At 35.5% G+C, this 20,680-nt stretch overlaps 2 protein-coding genes and 1 long non-coding RNA gene across 7 annotated transcripts in view; 1 reads left to right on the top strand and 2 right to left on the bottom strand.

The window, feature by feature from the left end:
* The window catches only part of LOC126634481 (uncharacterized), a 47,202-nt gene extending 30,657 nt beyond the window's left edge, over nucleotides 1-16,545 (top strand). Inside the window, exons 3-4 of one of the 4 annotated variants that reach the window (XR_007627351.1) lie at nucleotides 15,628-15,666; nucleotides 16,400-16,545. This is a non-coding gene — a long non-coding RNA (uncharacterized LOC126634481). Of the gene's footprint in view, nucleotides 1-2,464; nucleotides 3,627-3,779; nucleotides 3,802-5,627; nucleotides 5,671-15,627; nucleotides 15,667-15,805; nucleotides 16,176-16,399 lie in introns of those variants that run through there. The other 3 variants (XR_007627352.1, XR_007627353.1, XR_007627354.1) reach the window with 3 other exon arrangements.
* The window catches only part of LOC126634475 (receptor-like protein 34), a 36,143-nt gene extending 18,260 nt beyond the window's left edge, over nucleotides 1-17,883 (bottom strand). Inside the window, exon 1 of the mRNA XM_050305006.1 lies at nucleotides 16,324-17,883. Within this exon, the coding sequence (XP_050160963.1) occupies nucleotides 16,441-17,805 (1,365 nt within the window). The 5' untranslated portion in view covers nucleotides 17,806-17,883 and the 3' untranslated portion in view covers nucleotides 16,324-16,440. The remainder of the gene's footprint in view (nucleotides 1-16,323) is intronic.
* Nucleotides 1-20,680, bottom strand: part of LOC126634473 (receptor-like protein 6) — a 151,264-nt gene that overhangs the window by 37,651 nt on the left and 92,933 nt on the right. The window lies entirely within an intron of this gene.

Below are 20,680 nucleotides of genomic sequence, written 5' to 3' on the forward strand. Positions count from 1 at the left end.
CATCAATCAATTAATGGATAATAATCTATCTTCTAAGTTTCTTAAGCATTGCCTCGGAAATTTACGTTCGCATCCACGTTTAATGTGGTTATATGGGATACATTGGCTCCACCTACAACCTCACGAGCTTCTACTCTCTCTCCCTCTCTCTCTCTCTCTCTCTCATAGTTATTAACTTTCTTGCTTACAACTAAATTGTCAAATGCTCTGAAATCATACTATATTTCTGAGCCTTAAACTCCATAGATCAAAATTCCAACATCAGAAACAAAAAATCACACGTAAAGATGGAGGAAGGCAAAGACAGGACAGACGGGGGTTTGGGGCATAAAGGGGATCTTTATATTTTCGCAAAAATATTTTGTGCTTTTTAGCTATAGATTATGAGTTTTCATGAATGTATATGCTTTAATATAGCTGTTATAGGAGGAGTTTTCGACTTACAAATTCGTCTCATCTTCTTGATATATGTTTTATTTTTCTAACTATTAGTTTTTGGTGTTTTGCAAGCTATTACCTATTACAGAATCTTTATTGTTTGGATAGGTTTGTGTTCCTCATTCTTTATATATACTTTTTCTCTCTCTTTTTATGAGTAAAGTTTATGCATATTCCGACTAAGTGCTTTGGTATATGCCTTACCCTACTGTAACTTTTTATACACGCTGCATATACTTACCTTTTTTGATATGCACACACACACTGCATACGCATACAATATACACTCACACACATCACATACACTTATCCACACAGAGTACACACACTTACCTACACTTACACATTTTATATACATACACAGTACACACACATGCAGTGTCACACAAACACTGTCATGCACTTATATACACACAACACATACAATATATACTCAGATGCTTATACCTTTTTCTATCGCTTGGAAGATGTTGTTTTTCCTCGGCAATACAATATACACTCACACACGCAGTACACACATTGTTGTTTTTCCTTATTTGATTATTGGGATGCCAAACTTTAAGAATTTGTGTTTAATTTGATTCTTTGGTATACTCAGTTAATTAACTAAGAATTGGTTTACATTTAGATAACATACATATATGATTTTGGACTGTAGTTTTTCTCTAACCGAATTTGTTTTGATTCAATGGGTTAGTGAGTTAAAACTACAAGTGGGTTTCTTTTGGTTTTTGGGCTACTGATTGAATTTGTTTTGATTCAATAGCCAGTGAGTTAAAACTACAAGTGGGTTTCTTTTGGTTTTTGGGCTACTGATTGAATTTGTTTTGATTCAATAGGCAGTGAGTTAAAACTACAAGTGGGTTTCTTTTGGTTTTTGGGCTACTGATTGAATTTGTTTTGATTCAATTGGGTTAGTGAGCTAAATTGCAAGGGGGGTTTGTTTTGGTTTCCGAATGGTTCTTATGGGTTGTGTATGAGGCTGGAGGATTTGAACTAAACCACGCAATGGACATTCATAATAATGTGCAAGTAGGTAGTACATATATAAATTGCATATGCGCTTAATGGTTTGCATTGCTTGCTGTTTTTGCATAATGGTTTGAATCTGTGCTTAGGTTGGTTTAAAACCCAGGTTGTGTGAGTTTATCGGTTTAATTGGGGGAATGAAAAAATAAAGTTAGCCTTTCATTGAAGATGCTCAAGCAATTGGAGTTTGTTTATTAGAAAGATGGTTAAACATTTTGTTTTATTGGGAACATGCACACATAGAATTCATCTAAAGGAAGGTTTAGGTTCTTTGAGGCTTTTTATCTGGTTATGTCAATTTGGAATAAAGGAAAGAGAACAAAAAAACAAAGGGATTTGATTTGGGGGTTAATACTAAGATTGGGTCAAATGTCAATCAACATTTTATGTTTTCAAGTTGAAGTCATTCATTTTCAACAGGAAGTTTTCATTAGAATTGGGGAGAAATTCTGATGAACTACTTAATCTCACAAATTTGTAAAGCTAATCAAAAGTAGATTAACACTATATAATTTGGTTTGAAACTCAGGTTTGAATCTGTGCTTAATGATTTGCATTGGTTGCTGTTTTTGCATAATGGTTTGAATCTGTGCTGAGGTTGGTTTGAAACTCAAGTTGTGTGAATTAGTTTATCAGTCTAATTGGGGGAATGAAATTCTAATATGATATGCTAACGCCACTCAGGTTGTGTGAATTAGATATCTATTTAACTACGACATTCTAAGAAAGAATATTTTTGAGATATTTTTAGTTGTCCGGTCGTAGCCAAACAGTAATATTGAAATGCACCTAAGATCAAAATAATAACTCTTTAACAGCTTAATGATACTAATCTTGGTTAAACGGTGCCAAATATGCGTACTACCAATCAAAAGTTTTCAACAGCTGTGTAGGTGGAATTACAAGTTTCATATGACTAGGACCTGCTCGAACCATACTTAGATATATCACAAGATTCTCGTGTTTATCAGCTGCTCACTTACTGTTTTTGCCACAGATACCATGTCCAGAATGATGCTTGGATCTAGGCCTGCACCACCCCGTTTGGTCAACCCGCAGATGTGCCCTTGCCTATTGACGGAAATCGAAACAGCCGAGTTCATTTGTGATTCCTCTTCTGAAGTGGCATCCACAGTATAGTGCCTTACCTCTGAAAAACATATCCACATGATTCAGTACAGGGCAACAAAGCATTTGCAATTCGCTAAGGGACAGAAGAGATGGTTAAATTTTGTCACCTTTGTTAATGTAACTATGACAGGGACCTTAGATGCGTCAAATTGCAGAAATTCCTCATCGCTTACATCAACCTCTGGTTGCTCATCGCCTGATGCACCAGCTGCAACATTTACTCTTGGGATGCCTGTATCGCCCAGAGCGGCCTTTGGGAACATCAATTTCTTTTCCTTTCGTTTTTTCACTTTATTTGGAAACAACAATTAAGTGCACCTTAACTGTTTATCAATTGCCACCACCTCCTCATCTGGGACGCAGGCAGAAGCTCTGCTAACCTGGAAGAACAGCTTCGACTTCGGTGATTGACCTTCTTCTCTCGATTCATGGTCCCTCACCAACCTCAACAACCTCTGCAACTGGACTGCCATTGTTTGAAACCGGCGACCGCAATACCAAAACAGTTTCCAAAATAGATCTCTCCAACTTGCAGATCACAGCCACACTAACCCACTTCAACTTCACCCCATTTCTTAATCTCACTCAGTTCTACCTCCATCAAAACAGTTTCCGAGGGCATATGCCATCTGCCATTGGCAACCTCTCTAGGCTGACAATCTTGGACTTGGGCAACAATTTATATTCGTTCGTGGTTTTTTTTTTTATTGGAGTGAAAAGCTATTAACAGAAAAATGTATGTAGTTGGAATTCTTTTCGATTTTGTTTTCGGTGTATGAGTTATGAATTTCCATGTTTTCGGTACTTATATGCAGCTGATTGCTTTCCTCGCTTTTTATCCGTACCGTTTGGTTCAAAGAATGAAAACACGCATTCCTGCTTTGTGAACTCTGTTTCGTTATCTCTTCAATCCCTGCTTTGCAATCTCCGTTGTTCACCCCGCCTTCTCATCTCCGTTGGTATTTCCACCAACCAATGAAGTGGCCGGAGTTTGAACATGAAATGCCCAGGAGGCCGCCCACTGCAAGGTAACTTTTCTGGGTGAAATGTCAATGTGGGTTTGACCTAATTACTGCAATTGATAAATTATTGGTTTTGGTTGATGGTTTACCTTGCGCTGGGTTTTAGTTGATGGGTTTTTCTTATGGGTTTTGCTTGCATTTGGTTTTGGTTGACGGCAGTTATATTTGATCTCCGTTGCACACCTCGCCTTCTCATCACTGTCGCACACCTTACCAGAACTTGAATCAATGGTAACGTATAAATTGTATGGATTTCGCGCCTATTTTAATCTTCGTTAACAAAATTAGTGCTTAAGTTGAATAATTCATACTCTTTTGATATTGGGAATCATGATCTGATTTCTCAGTCCTATGCTTCTTTGCTGTATAAGATGAGTTTGGTTATATTACTCAAAAACGGGATTTTTTTTTCTTTTCAGTGAGAGAGTGAAAATCCCTAGCCTTTAGATTTTCAAGTATTTTGTCAGCAATAATAATTTGTTTTTGCAGCTTTATATGTGTGTCTGTCTCGGGGATCTCTTAATTTGCTTATGTAGCTTTTGTAATATGATGATCTCTTAATTTACTTTTGCATATCTTCTTTGCTTCCTCTGCTAGCTCTATATGTGATTCTATCTCCAAATAATTATTCCATATTTCCTATTTTTTATAGGAACCAAATCATTGAATACACATGTAAAATTAAAAGGGTTTTAGGTTTTGGATTGGTTTAAATTTTTTATTGTTATTGGTTGTATTGATGTCAAATATTTGATGGGAAGTTTGAAATGGAGAACTTGGTTGATTGGGACCAAGAGAATCCGACAGCTGCAGACTCTGATTTACTGGCTTAGAAATAGAGAAGTTATTTCTCGGTTCACTTCCGCAGCGTAAACCAACTTCTCAGTTCAGTTGTCAGATATGAGGTTTCTTAGCTACCTCTTTTCTGTAATGAAACATTTGAATAGTACTCGCCGGGATATCCAATTAATTAGGTCATTTTTTGTTTAATTGGGATTCTTAAATTTGATATAGGGATTTTAATTTGATTGGGTTTTGGATGGCATTGTAAATTGTTTCAGGTATCTTTAGCAAAATAGGATTTTTTTTTGGGGATTCTAGAAGTTTAGTTGAACGCTAATATTAAATTTCTAACCCTTGTGGTGTCTCTCTCTATTTGAGTTTGAGTTGGGGATGGTGAACAATGAGCAATTCAGAGATTTATTGCAGTGCAATTTGTCATTTCCACGGACCACCTATAATACTGGCTTACATTTTTCTTTGCCTATAGTAGTATTATTTTTATTTCCAAGATCTGAGTTTGTCATTCAGAAGAGATGCTTCATTCAGAAAATTGAAATTTCCCAAATCTTTGTTAATAGTTGTATCCCTTGTAGAAGGATTTAATTTTCTTGGATGTCTACTTTTGAGCTTTAAGTTTTCCATGCATGCAGCATTACTAGACCAAAAAAAGCGCAGTGTCGTGGAGTAATTAGGACTGTTTCTGTTCCTTTTTTTTTTTTTTTATGTTGAATTGACAAGTGGTTTTAAAAAATGGATAATTTTTTTACTAGGTTTAGCTTCTGTGTTTGGTTTGAGAGTAAATTCAGAGAGCTAAAAGGCAGTAAAGTTTGAATATTTACGTTAAATGTTGTTTTGGGTTTGGATTAATTTTGTTTGTTTGATATTAGAAATTGAGTGATTGGGAATTCACACTTTTCTCCCTTTTGAATAGCGTTTAACTCATTTCTCATTTTCTATTCGGTTTCTGAGAAAATCGAGGGAAAAAAGGATAGAAGATTAATGAATTCATTGAATTGAGTGCTTTAAGTCCATTTATGATTGAAGTTATTCCCTTTGCTTTCATTTCTGTTTTTGTTCTTTTGGGTTTCGAGCACGTTGAGGATGGTAAAATCAATTATTTTGATTTTGGAAGTCTACTTTGTTTTTCAGCTTTAGTGCTTGAGAGAAGCGAAAATGTGATTTCATGTATGGTGGTTGTGGTTGTATTTTTCTGTTATTTGAAAGGAATTCAGACAGAAAGAGAAGGGAGAGGGTAGGTTTGTTGTCATTCTCAATCACTCCAAGACTTGAAGTCAAGTCGTCTCCCTCTGCAGTAAAATCTAAGTTTTGAGAGTTGAACCAGATGATGGGAATTGATCATTACCACACATTGCTGCATTCAAAATTATCCATCGTGCGTGCTGGCAAAATTTAGGTTTCAACATTTGATATCTAAACTAAACTATTGCTTCTCTATGAAGTCTTGATAAATTTTTAAGCCATGAACTTCATTAGAAAAGTTCAGTGAAAAATATGAGTTGAATTACAAATAAGCCTTCTGAACATAAATGTGCACTCAAATGTGTTGTGTTACACATAATTTACCGAATATTATCTCATGCCTTGTGACTTTCTTGTTTCTCCTTCTATCGTCTCTTATTATTTAGCTATGCAATGTTGCTTGACGATCTATTTTCAATGTTATTAAACGGTTCATATTATTAAGCAATTATATCGTACTTTGAATTTGAACACATGTTAGGGTAAAATTGGCAATCCCTGACAAAATGGCTGAGTCTGTAATAGCTTAGACTTGTTACATATTTACAATTGTAATAGTTTTAGTCTAGGGAGGTTTCTCACACTTTCAATGCGAAGATGTTACCAAAACGTGATACTCATTCAGGTACGTTTGCATGCATGCATCCAACTACATTCATCTATATCCATATATTATTGTATTTGGGTTAGGACTTTTATTCTTGTGTGGTTTATCTTTTTAGAATGACTTATCCCATCTATATTAATTATTAAATCATGTTTTCAAACTTATCTGATTGTGTGTTTGGTGAGAGTCATTGAACTACATGGATTGCTATCTTTATCAGATAGTGTAGTCCGTATCAATTGAAAAGGTGTGCCGCATATTTATGTATTTATAAGGGAGGTCAGGAACTGCTTTTAAAAAAAGAGCGATATATGCATAAAAAATTGTTTTTTATTCAAAAGATTTTTTCAGAAGCACTAGCTTGGGTTTTGTTTGCATGGAAAATCAATTTAAATATTGTTGTTAGCTTGTGGTTCGAATAGCATGAGGTTTTAAGAGAAAATATTATTTTTCATGCTGTTTTCTTTGAGGTTTTAAATTGAATATCAATTATGAAAACGAGCTTTGTGTTTTTCGTAATTGATTGTTTTTCAAACAATCACTTCATCATATAAACATTCTGCATGATCGAGTTAGCATCCTGAAAAGTTCGAGGGAAAAGTGATTGACGACTGCGTTAGGGTTGTGCCACTTCAACTCGAAGATTGAAGAAAGATCGAGTAGCAAAGCTCGGAGACAAAGCTGCCAACTGGTATGAGTGTCTAGTTGATGAGTTTTGTAAGTCTTTATGTATTCTTTATTTCTTAGTGCTTCCTGGCTTGGTAGCCCGAGGATTTTCCCAGTGGTGGGTTTTGCCTCGTTAAATCCTACATCATGTGCGCACTTTTTATTTATCGTTTTAATTCCATATGAGTATGATAGTTTGATATGTGATATGAATGTGGATTTAATTTGAGAACTGAAAATTAAATTGAAAATTAAATTGGATTTTTAAATTGGAACCTATTCACCCCCTCTAGGTTAAACTAGTACCCATCTTAGAACTTTCAATTGGCACCAGAGCAGGTCACTAAAAATACCTAGTGAGATCCGTGGGTAGTCTAGGATGAATCGTACTATGGGTTCAGTTTCTCATCCACCACATTTTGATGGTGACAACTATGCTGCGTGGAAGGCAAAAATGAAATCGTTTTTGTGGGCACAAGATGACAAGGTGTGGCTTGCTGTTGAAGAAGGTTGGGAACCTCCGACGATTGAAGAAACCAAAGGTAAAGGAGAGTCCTCTGTGTCTATATCTAAGCTTAAGCCTAGGAAAGAATGGAGCAATGATGAGCGTAGCTCTATCACTTTTAACCAAAGGGCTTTGAATACTTTATTCACAGCCGTTTCGCCTAAACAATTCAATTACATAAGTAAGTGTACAACGACGAAAGAAGCTTGGGACATTCTTGAAGTTACTCATGAGGGTAACTCAACTGTTAAAGAATCCAAACTTCAACATCTCATCACAAAATTCGAAAATATCACAATGTCTGATGATGAAAGTTTCTCTGACTTTTATGCTAAGCTTAGCGTAATTGTCAATGGCTGTCACAATCTTGGTGACAGTATTCCTGAGCATAGGATTGTGAAAAAGATCTTAAGATCACTTCCTATGAGGTTTCATGCTAAGAGGACAGCGATTGAGGAATCGAAAGATCTAAACACCTACAAGCTTGAGCAACTAATTGGGTCTCTGCAAACATACGAGTTAGAGCTTCCTGATTCCAAGAAGATGAAAAGCATTGCTCTCAAAGCTGTCAAAGAAGAAGAAAGTGATGGCTCAATTGAAGACTTGTCCGAAGATGAATTGGTTGAATTAACCATGCAAATTAGAAGGTTTCTCAAGTCTCAAAATTCCAAAGGTCGTGAGCAACGAACCAACTCAGGTTCGAACTCAAAAAACTTTCGTTCTCTAGATGTCTCACATGACAAAGCCTCTAGATCATCTAGAACTAGTGAACATAGGAGTTCTAACAATAGGGTTCAGTGCCATGAGTGTCAAGGCTATGGACACATTGCTTCTGAGTGTGCAAACACTATCAAGAGAAAAGAGAAGAAGAATAGGGCAATGAAGGTCACTTGGAGTGATAGTGATTCAGGGGATGCATCTACGTCGGAATCTGAGAAGGATACGATTGCGTTTATAGGAACTGTTGATGGATATGACACAGAAGGTTCATTTGTTGAAGAACCTGACTTGGAAGAAGTATTGAGAAAATATTCTAATCTCTATGACATCAGTGTGCAAGTAAAGAAGGATAACTCTAACTTGAAGAAGAAACTTGCATTTGTTGAAAGTGAAAAGAAAGAAGCTGAAGTTGAGCATCAATCGCAATTGGACAATGGAGAGAAACTGCGAGAGTCGCTGTTAGAGAAGATTCACATTTTACAAACCACAATTAACACTCTCTTGTCTGATAAGAAAGCTCTTGAGGACGAAGTGGTTGAGATGAGAAGAAAAGTTCAGGAGTTGAGCATAGGTTCGGGGAAAATTGACAAGATGCTTAGCTATGGAAAACATTTTGGAGACAAAGGAGGTCTAGGATTCGAGTCTACAAAGACTACAAGTTCTTCTTCTGTCACCAGATTTGTCAAAGCCTCTGATATTCCTAGGTTGAAAGTAGGTGACGATAAATGTTTAGGTCTTACTCCCGAAACATCTACAATCTTTGCACATGTGTCAAATCCTGTCAAGACTTCAATTAATCTTAACAAAACCAAGCAATCTAGGAAGTTCATTCCTATATGTCATCTTTGTGGGATTCCTGGTCACATCAGGCCTAAGTGCAATAAGCTTAGAAAGAAAAATTCTTATTAAGAAAAAGTTTCAAGGAACTTTGAAAAAGAAAATCTTAAGGAACAATTTGTGACTTATTTGAAAGAGATTAATTGGATTGCAAGAATTATATCTGTTCCAAGTATGGTAGTTCCAAAAGTGAGATAAGTTTGGAGAAGAAAAGAGAATCAAAGTGGTGTACTTGTCAATTTATCTCCACCTTCAAGTTGTTTATATTGATTAAGCTCTCTCTTTGCAAATGTTTTCATTAATGTATGCTTGCATGTTCATATAGTAGAAATACTGCATTTTTTTGTCTTTCTTCTTGTTAAAAAAAATAAAAAATAACAAATAAATAAATAAAAAAAATAAATGTACAAGGAAAAATGGAAAAGTATGATTTCATATGAGTTCTAGCTTTGTTCACTTGATAACATGACCCTAGCATGATATGTTTGACTCTGTTGTGGACAATAGCCTCTTGTTGATAATATATCAATGTTAATGAGTTGAACATGTTTAACTTGAGTAAAACCCGCACCCATGTGAGCTTTTGTGCCTAAATATAGTGTGTGCATTTTTCATACACTCTTATTTTTTTATGTGTGTGATCTTATGTGTTTTGCTGCTCTAGAACTTGCTTTGAGACCTCTCAAAACTTTGTATCATATATTATTCTATTTTGGAGATGATAGTAGGCATTAGGACTTACCATCATTGCCATATATGCCAGTGCCTTACATATTTTCCCCTAGTTAGCCCTTTTGAGCCTATATGTAAGCCTTTTGTTCTTAAACCTACATTTCTTACCTAGCCTCTTATATTAAAAATTCCCTACCCTACTAAGAAGATAGTAGAGTACGTTTTTCAAAAGAGAGAGTTCAAGGTTATTTAAAGGTTGAAGATGCAAATTTTGTGAAGAAAGCCAACTACAAATGAAGAGCAAAAGAAGAAAAGGTGAAAAGAAGTCACTATGAATCACAAGTGAGCTGCCAACATTATAAGAAATCAAGTGTGTCATTGTAAATGAAAATGAAGAATCATCATAAATCAACTGTGCAGTTATAAGTCGTTCATCCAACCACTCAATTTACTGCCAAGTTGCTTGGTTAACTGTTGCATGCTTCTCTCGGTTTCATTTCCAACTACTCTATTAGTTTCTTAGACTTTGTGTTTCCTATATCCTTCATTTCTTTAACCGAGTACCTGAAGCCCCATTACACCTTTAACAAAGACCTACTTGATCCAAAGAAGTTAATTTTTGATGTGTGGAGATGAGATCAATCTGCAAGCCTATGGTAAAGCATTCACGTAATGATCTTTTGAGCGTATACACTTACCCCAAAACACTTTGAATGAAAATTTGAGCGTATATCTTGTGAGCTTAAGGGTTAAAGTTAAGTTGGTCCTGTAAGACTTAATTACATTTGTGTAGTATCAACTTTTGGCTATACTTGCAACTACACTCATACATATTATGTTTTAGGGACAATGTTAGATTGTGAATGAGGATTCAGAACCACATGTGTTTTTGCACCATTTCATTCTTGTTGGAACAATTATATGCTTCTCATACAAATGTTTTTTTTTAAAAAAAAAAAAAAAAAAAAAAAATCTTATCATTTGTGTGTTGCATTTCATTATTTTTTTAAAGCATTTGTTTAGGGGGAGCTTAACAATATGAAAGATGCATTTCTTTTCATGTTTATCTTTTCGACTATTGCACCCGTATTCTTTTCCCTCTTGATTTCGTCCCCACTTTTATTCTTCCGAAGAGGTTCTAGTTCACAGAAAGGAAATCTTTCTCCATCACATTTTGTTATGTTCCACTTATCTTCCGCTGATTGCACTTGATGGTTACCTCTACGGCCTTTGACCTTTCTAGACAAAAAGGGGGAGAAGTAGGAAGTTTATATTTAGGGGGAGAAGTAGAATTTCGAAAACCTTTATATTTAGGGGGAGAAGTAGAATTTCGAAAACCTGGTTGTTTTTTTGTTGCTTGCTTTTATAGATAAATGCTTTCATTTTCAGCAACGTATATCTTTTGTACGTCACATGTTTTGTTGTTTGAGTGTGTGCAGGTTATAGACTTCAACGGTATGCATGGTTATTAATTTTGTTAGTTGTCTGTAATATTGTGATTGAGAGTTTTGTCTAGGAAATGCCAAAGGGAGAGTTAGACGAGATATTTTAGTTAGGGGGAGAGTTAGATGAGATAGGTTTTAGCTAGAAGTTTTTAGATTTTAGTTGTGAGGGTTCTATTATGTTCTTTTTATATTTCTTAATAAAGTCTTCCTTTTATTAACGTTGTGAAAAGTTGATATGGTTAAATGATTATCCTAATATCCTTGCAACATCTATCTTTTGTACGTCACGGGTGTTTCGTTTAACTGTGTGCAGATTACAGACTTAAGTGCAAAAGGTTTAAGATTTCTAAAATATCGTAATTAAGGGTTTTGTCAAGGAAATGCCAAAGGGGGAGATTGTTAGGGTAAAATTGACAATCCCTGACAAAATGGCTGAGTCTGTAATAGCTTAGACTTGTTACATATTTACAATTATAATAGTTTTAATCTAGGGAGGTTTCTCACACTTTCAATGCGAAGATGTTACCAAAACGTGATACTCATTCAGGTACGTTTGCATGCATGCATCCAACTACATTAATCTATATCCATATATTATTGTATTTGGGTTAGGACTTTTATTCTTGTGTGGTTTATCTTTTTAGAATGACTTATCCCATCTATATTAATTATTAAATCATGTTTTCAAACTTATCTGATTGTGTGTTTGGTGAGAGTCATTGAACTACATGGATTGCTATCTTTATCAGATATTGTAGTCCGTATCAATTGAAAAGGTGTGCCGCATATTTATGTATTTATAAGGGAGGTCAGGAACTGCTTTTAAAAAAAGAGCGATATATGCATAAAAATTGTTTTTTATTCAAAAGATTTTTTCAGAAGCACTAGCTTGGGTTTTGTGTGCATGGAAAATCAATTTAAATATTGTTGTTAGCTTGTGGTTCGAATAACATGAGGTTTTAAGAGAAAATATTATTTTTCATGCTGTTTTCTTTGAGGTTTTAAATTGAATATCAATTATGAAAACGAGCTTTGTGTTTTTCGTAATTGATTGTTTTTCAAACAATCACTTCATCATATAAACATTCTGCATGATCGAGTTAGCATCCTGAAAAGTTCGAGGGAAAAGTGATTGACGACTGCGTTAGGGTTGTGCCACTTCAACTCGAAGATTGAAGAAAGATCGAGTAGCAAAGCTCGGAGACAAAGCTGCCAACTGGTATGAGTGTCTAGTTGATGAGTTTTGTAAGTCTTTATGTATTCTTTCTTTCTTAGTGCTTCCTGGCTTGGTAGCCCGAGGATTTTCCCAGTGGTGGGTTTTGCCTCGTTAAATCCTACATCATATGTGCACTTTTTATTTATCGTTTTAATTCCATATGAGTATGATAGTTTGATATGTGATATGAATGTGGATTTAATTTGAGAACTGAAAATTAAATTGAAAATTGAATTGGATTTTTAAATTGGAACCTATTCACCCCCTCTAGGTTAAACTAGTACCCATCCTAGAACTTTCAACACAAGAGAGCAAATGTGTCCTTAACAAACTTAGAAATAACCCACATCTCCATCCCTATTGCAGAAGGAGAGTCCAATGGAAAAAGTTGCTTAGCTTCCTCAAACCCTTAACAATTAATTTACAGTCATATCATAGTTGTAAAATCAGTGCAATATATGACATATATACTTGGCCAATTGCTCTCTTAGCTAGAAGTGAACCATTGCGTAATATGTGGTCTGATATAGGCTGGGAAACTTAGCAACAAATGCTTGGTAGGTTTTCCTTATGACATTATGAAATTATCAATTTTCATCTTATGCTATGCCATCAATCTTCAATCGTTGTATCGTCTAAATTTAACGTTTAATCAGTTTATAATAGTTGAAATTTTATTTATGACAATTTTAGCCATTTTTATCAAGCCTCATGTGGAATTAAGGGTACTTTCGGAAAGGAAACTTCCTCGTTAAGGTTGCCAAAAACCTTCTGGTGGGATTTGGGTGCATGCGCAGTAAAATTTTAGATTAAAATTCGTTTTTTTGGCATTTTTTATTTTTATTTTGATCTAATGGTCCATATTTTTTAGTTTTTAAAAAACAACGATATAGAATAAAGATCCAACGGATGAAATTTAAATTCAACGTCAAAATAATAAAATAAAAATTTTAAGATGATCCACTTTAATAAATTATTTTCTAATCCCATCACCAGGACAAGGCGAATACTTTTAGCTTATATGAACTATCATTTATATTTTCAATTAGTGTTTAAGTTTTTAGTTTATGTTATGAATTATCATGGATATTTTGGTTGGTTGAGTGGTTGATTGGTGTGATTTGTTTGGTTTTAAATTTTTTTTTGAAATTTAAATTTTTTTATATTAATATATTTGTAAAATTAAATTAAGATAACATAACTCAAAGTTACAAAAAATCCTTTCCGAAAAAATAGGGTTAAAACAATTTCACAACAGTTAACATATTTTAAGTCATGAAATTTAGGTCTTGAGGTTTGAGTAACATTCATTGTTCATAGACTTAAATTTTGTCTTTTAGTAAACTTAAATATTTGAGTTTAGGGTCACTCAGTACTATGGTCTGGTGATATTCCTATTCACATAGAAGTGAGATGTCTTAAGTTCGAATCTCGTAGATGGCGAATTTGATACCAAATTAGGTTGTTCATTGTGTGACTTAGCCGAACTTTCCATCCTCCTAATGTAAAATATCGATGTCCTAAAAAAAAAAAATTGAATTTGGGTCCAAAATTTGAAGTTGGTCTTATCGAGAGTTTACACGTGAAAATCCATAATAAATTATCTATACTAAGGCTCAATAAGGAAAATAAACAATATTTCTAAGTACAGTGAAAGGACAAAAAAAGCCCCTGTTTCACTATCATTTTTCAGTGCTATTTTTTTAGCTGCATAGTAAGATGTCCAAAAAGGATCCCTTCCACCTAATCCTACTCATCAAATAATCCGAACCCTTAAAATTTGATCTAACGGTTAAAATTATTATAACTTTTAAAGTGGGCATGTGTTTTTAGCCGTTGGATCAAATTTCAAGTGCTTGGATTGTTTAATGAGGATGATTAGGTGGAAGAGATCTGGAGAGGATCCCTTTCCTTTCAATTTGTTGAGAAATTTTTTCTTGTCCTCGTAACACAAATGGTACACTACGTGTTATTAAATAAGTTATTTTTTATGTTATTAAATTTTTAATACAAAAATCTTACTACTTATATAGAAACACATGATGAATCATCTCGTGTTCCAGGCATATTAAAAAATCTTCCCAATTTGTTAACCCGCCGTTTCTCTAGATACTTCCCAGTTCCCACATTGTTTTTCTCACCGCTAAAACCCTCACCGCGCTGCTTGCCTCTACTCTCCTCGTCTTCCTCCTCGCCTCATCTGCTAAAATCTCTTCGATTCTACCAACCGCCGCAACCGCTCAGACTTTCCCAAAGGTAAATTCTTTTCTCTTCCTTACAAAATTTGATATTGATTTTGAAAATAGTGAAAACCCCATAAAACTGATGAAATTGAGGTTCCACCATAAAACCAATTGGCAATATAGGGAGTAGCCCAAGATCATATAAGTACATAACAAACCTTGTCCCTCACCAATGTGGGACAACTCTCAACACGCTCCGCACGTGTGACGGATTTTCAAGCCTACACGTGGACAACAATTGGGTGACGTGGAACGCGTGTGGCCGTTGGGCTTCACACGTGGACAACCTTACTCTGATACCATGATGAAATTGGAGTTCCACCATAAAACCAATTGGCAATATAGGGAGTAGTCCAAGATCATATAAGCACATAGCAAACTTTGTCCCTCACAACTCTCATAAAAAACAAACTGACATTCTCAACCGAAGATTATGATATATGTTTCGCATTTGATGAATACGTCTAATTTTAGGGAACTTTAACGAAAAGCACTCGGTACTGTTCACTTTAACGAAAAACCATATTTTTACACTAAAAAGTCAATCCTGGTACTATTCACTTTACCCTTTATTTTGTCTTTATCATTAAAACTCAAAGTTTTCAAGCCCTTTTCATTAGTTTTCCTCTAATTTTAAGGTAGGAGCCTTTAGATTAGAACTCACTTTATGGTTTTGCATTAGAACTCAACTTCTTAAGCAAGTCTCGAGGAAATCTGCACTTAGTTGATGCTCCGTCTCCGTCTTTTTTGCCTGCTTTAATATGCTTTCTTCTGATCTCTAACTTTTTAAATTTTTTATTTTTGTTTTATTAATTTGATTCGGAAGATTTGCAGAGAATAGCTTCAATTGATTTGGTTTTGTTCAATTTAATCTCATTAGTTTCATTCCAATTCAATGATTTTGTGTAGCGCTGAGTTTTCTGTTGGAGTTTAAATTTTCTTCATAGTTCATTCAATTTTGTTTTATTTTCTGATTTGGATTTTGAAATTGAGACTCCTAGCTTTGCCCTCATCAAGAATTTTTTATTGATTCCAATTGATAAATGTTACCAGGATGAGAAGGGGATCACCAATTTGAAATCAGCTCTTCAGGTATGCATTCATTCCAGATTTAAAACATCACTTCCATTTAGTATGTTGTTTATCGTTTTTTTTTATCAAAACATCCGTTCGTTTAGTTGTTAAAATCTGCTTTTTTGAGTTGTACATAGAACTCTTAACGTAGAATTAGTAAAATGCAAGTGTATAATGAATGACTAATCAATGTGGGAAACTTTTGGAAATGTATATAACTTTAACTTAGAAATCTCCCATTTGGATTGCACATATGCTCTTGATGCAAAGTAAATAAAATCTAATGTAACTAAGACTTATTTTACCATGATGGTTTAGATGTTCGGTTAATTTTTGAAATATTTAGAAATGAATGGGTTGATTTGTAATTTTATGGAATTTTCAGAAGTATCTATTATGTGTATAGTGATATTTGTGTTTGTGAATGCAGTTAAGCTGTTGGTAGCTTTTGAGTATCAATTGATTATTATGTACTATTATTCAAACTCTCTCTCTTTATTTGGGAAATGATTCATATTTGCTATAAACTACGAATTTAAAACCCACAGAGAGCGCGACACTTTTGCTAGTTTTGACCTAGAAGCAAATGGAAACGGGAAATATAATTCCAACTACTTTGTTGATAACACTGATTTCGATCAAGTAGAAAGATTATGCAAAGCAAGCTTATAGAACCCCATTATTGTAATATAACATAACAACATATGCTGAAGCACCATAAATCATAAAAAACATGACATTGGCCTTGAAGGCCCAAACATTTCTCTAACCGGTAGACACATCAAGCTAAGTTCAACGTCCTCTCGTCGCCGTTGCGGTTGTTGGCTTCCTCTTCCTGCTGAATGTCTCCACAAACCATTCATGCTTCTTGTCTGCCAATGTGTTTCCAGCAACCACTCCCACTATTAGTCCGCTAACAACTCCCGACAAGACTACATACCAGTCAAACTCAAATGGAAATCCAGCCTCTTCATTTTCTTCAAAGCTTGATGGTGGCGGCAGCCTCGAGCTTTGAGAACCTTCACATTTCTTGGACAAAGGCTTTCCACACAAACCTGAGTTTCCTTGGTATGAATCTTTTATGAATGTACCAAATTGTTGGCCAAGTGGTATAGGCCCCCAAAGATGGTTATGCGACACATTGAAGTACTCAAGGAAAGTTAGTTGTGCCAAACTACTGGGGATCCTTCCTAAGAGCTTGTTTTGAGAGAGATCCAACGATTCAAGAGCAGTCAAGTTCCCTAGAGATGAGGGGATGTGACCAGAGAGAGCGTTGTTGGAGAGGTTTAGAAAATGAAGTGCTCTTAGACTCCCAATGATACTTGCTGGAATCTCTCCTTCAAATCTATTACTTGAGAAATCTATGAGTCTCAGAACATAGGGGGTCTTATAATATGTCAACTTAACACCTTTTCCGAAAATTATCATCGGGTACGAAATTTGATTGTAAAATCCATAATTATTTGTGCTGAAGTTCGATGAGACTTCAAAGTACCAGCTTATCTTGTTTGTGACAACATATTTCATGAAATTCCAGTTCTCCATGTACTTAGAAGGCAACATACCTGAAAACAGATTGTTGGATAAATCAATGATGCACAAGTTTGGGAACTCATGATTAGTTGGAGGCTTCCCAATTATCCCATGAAATGCATTCGACCCCAAAATGAGACCCCTCAATACTGGAAGTACCCCTAACCAAGAAGGGAAGATGTCACGCATCTGATTGTTGCCAATGTCAAGAAACTCTAACCAAGTGCAATCGGCCATTGATCTTGGTAGCTTCCCCTGTAACCGATTGTGACCCAACAGAACCAATTTCAAACTATTTCTGTTAGCACAAAATGGAGGAATATCACCGTGGAAAGAATTATACATCAAGATCAATATTTCCAAGCCGCTGGACCTCCCCAAACACCGTGGAAGCATGCCACTCAGGCTGTTTCTGGCTAAATCAAGAACTTGAAGATAATTCAAGTCGCAGAACAATGGTGATACTTCTCCACTATAATTATTGTTGCCGACCAAGTAAGACATGATAGATTGTGGTGGAATTGGCAATGACCCTTGTAACCGATTATTCCGAAGATTAAAATACTGCAGATTTTTCCATGGAAACGTGACTGGATTTTCCTCAAAGCCTGTTAAGAAGTTCATATCGAGGTCCAGATTGACCAAAGTTTCTCTAGTTGCATTCCAGACCCATTTTGGTATTTGGCCATGAATATTGTTACTAGAAAGGTTTAGGGCTTCCAATTCGTATTGATTTTTCAAAAATTCAGGAAACTCTGTCAAGTTGCATTCAGCCAACTCTAGAATTTCGAACTTTGGTAAAGTAGCACTCAAACCAAATTTGACACGCACGGATAACTTGTTGAACGATAAACCAAGTTTTTTCAACTTTTTGAGGTTGGAAAACTCATCAAACTCAACTAATCCACTCAAATTATTATCGGTAAGGCTAAGAGATTCAAGATTTCTGAGGTGGAAAAGCGATTTAGGAACTGCTCCTTGCAAATCGTTGAAGGTGAGCTGTAGAAAAGTTAATTGGGTCAAGTCTACTGCAAGCCAAGATGGGATTTCACCAGTTATTAAATTGCCACGCAAGTTTAGATATGCAAGTTGGGTCAGGTTAGCCACAAAACGTGGGAAATTTCCCCTTAAGTTAATTTGCCGAAGATTCAAGTAGTTGAGCTTGGTTAGTTTTCCAAAACAAGACAAGGAATCAGGAACTAAGAATGGGCCTGCAGAAACGTTATAAAATGAATACATCCTAAGGAAACTGAGCTGGGTAAGGTTTCCAAATGAAGATGGAACATGGGAATCAAAACCACAGAATGAGATATCAAAGTAATTTAAGGAATGAAGGTTTCCGATAGAACTAGGAAGTTCACCAGAGAAATTTATCCCTGAAACAACCAATATTTTGAGGGAATTGGTCCTGTTAAAATTAGGAAAAGAACCATTTAGGTCTATGTTTGATTGCAATCTAAGCTCCTCTAGGTTTGGTAGGTGGAAAATGCCTACTGGGAATTCCCCATACAACCCACAGTTGCTTAGATCGAGAGATGTGAGAAAAGATGCATTGACCAAGATATCAGGCACAGTGGAGTATATGCCTACATCACTAAGATGAAGTTGTTTTATGCTGGTCAAGTTTTGGACTAGGATTCTCATATTGGACTGCCTAAGCGCCAAACCATTATTGTAAGACAGAACAAGAGTGGACAATTTGGATAGCTTTGAAATTACATATGGAATTTGGCCAGAAAATGCAGACCGTGAAAGGTTGAGATAGGATAGACTGGAAAGGTCATGGCCCAATCTCGATGGTATTTCAGAGGAATTGAAGTTGTTATCTGAGAGGTCAAGCATTTGCAAGTGAACAAGTCGGAAAAGGGTGCTGTTGGAATTGATAGAACCATAGAGACAACTGCTCTTGAGGTCAAGGCCAATGACACGACCAGACTTCGCATAGCACTCAACACCATCCCACAAACAACAGTTACTCTGATTCTGATCTCCTTCTCGAGCCCAAGATGCAACCTTCGAATAAGCAAAAGGAGATGAAGACGCTAACTTGTCTATCGTAAAGCTTTCCTTGAATTGTAACAAGAAGGAGTGCTCGTCAGTGTGCAAAGTGTCTATGTCTGTGTCTGCGCAAATGAAAAACAATGAGTAGCATTGAGTAATAGCAAAAGAAGACAATGGAAACAGGTAAACTTGGACAACCAAGATTCCATTTTCATGGCAGGTTGTTTTTTTCTGGTTATAGGAAATATTGTTTTATGACTCTCGGATATTTAAGAGTGGAGAAGTTAACCCCTTTTATAGACACAACTCATGCAAAAGCATAAATAAATAAAAAAGCATGAGTCGATTGATGAGTGGGTGGTGAACTGATGTCTCGATCAATTGAAGACTTGGAAGTCATGAATTAATTTTCAAGATTCTTCTTCTTTACCTGGCCGCCAGGAAACGTTTGTTTTGGCTCAAAGTAAGTCATTTGGATGTAACAGCTCTAGCTAGCCTAGCTAATATAGGGAAGCTTTGCGTATCTATTAGGCAACCTCAGCTGAAGTCAAGTCATCATTTGATAAAATCAGGCCATCCCCATCACTTGAAGACTTGAAGTCATTCATCGTATGCATGTAATAACTTGCAAACTCGATCGTTTAGTTTTATTTGTACGCTCTTATGATCTTAAAGAATGTGAACATAATATACTTTGAGCAGATAAAATCAGGTGATCATCATCACTTAAAGACTTGAAGTCAAGTCGTTGTTTGCATATGTGACTCATCACAACACTTATTGAAGACTTGAAGTCAATTCATCGTTTGCATGTAATAATTATTATGTTCACCTTTGAACAAAAGAAAAAAAAACCGTCTCACTGTAAGACTGAAAATTTATGTACTCATATCTAAAAACAAAATCTTAACATATACAAGTAAAAATTTTCTAAGCTAGTTACAAATACCATACCATTATTCATCCGACCCTCTTAATTATATACTAATCAGAAGGATCTAATGGGCGTTTCGATCACCATGGCACGTAAGTTACAGAAATAAAAAGAAGGGGTGTGATATTCACACACCTCTTTTTACTTCTCATACACCCTTTTAATTTTTGACCGTTGGATCGGATGAATTGAAGAAGATCAAATGATAGAAATCAACAAGAGGTGAGTGAAAAGTAAAAAGGGATGTGTGGATAGCACACCCCTAAAAAAATGCAAATATGATGAGGAGAGCTACTTTCCAACAGAAAGAAGTAAAGCAAGAAGCAAAAGAAGACGGCTGTGGAGATAGTCTTTATGGCAAGTGAAACATTTTATCTTTGTCAGAAGCACAATTTGAGAATGAATCCGTCATTAATTACTCTTGTTACTATTCTCCAATAGGCTTTTTCATGTTTTCACTCAATCTTCAAGAAGATGTATTACGTCAGGTTGAGTCCTCTCCATGTTAGGAATATAATAGAACCTATATGTAATTAAAGGTTTTACTTTACTTAGCTGTTAAGC

The sequence above is a fragment of the Malus sylvestris genome, chromosome 9, assembly GCF_916048215.2.
Source record: "Malus sylvestris chromosome 9, drMalSylv7.2, whole genome shotgun sequence".
In the NCBI taxonomy this organism is placed as follows: domain Eukaryota; kingdom Viridiplantae; phylum Streptophyta; class Magnoliopsida; order Rosales; family Rosaceae; genus Malus; species Malus sylvestris.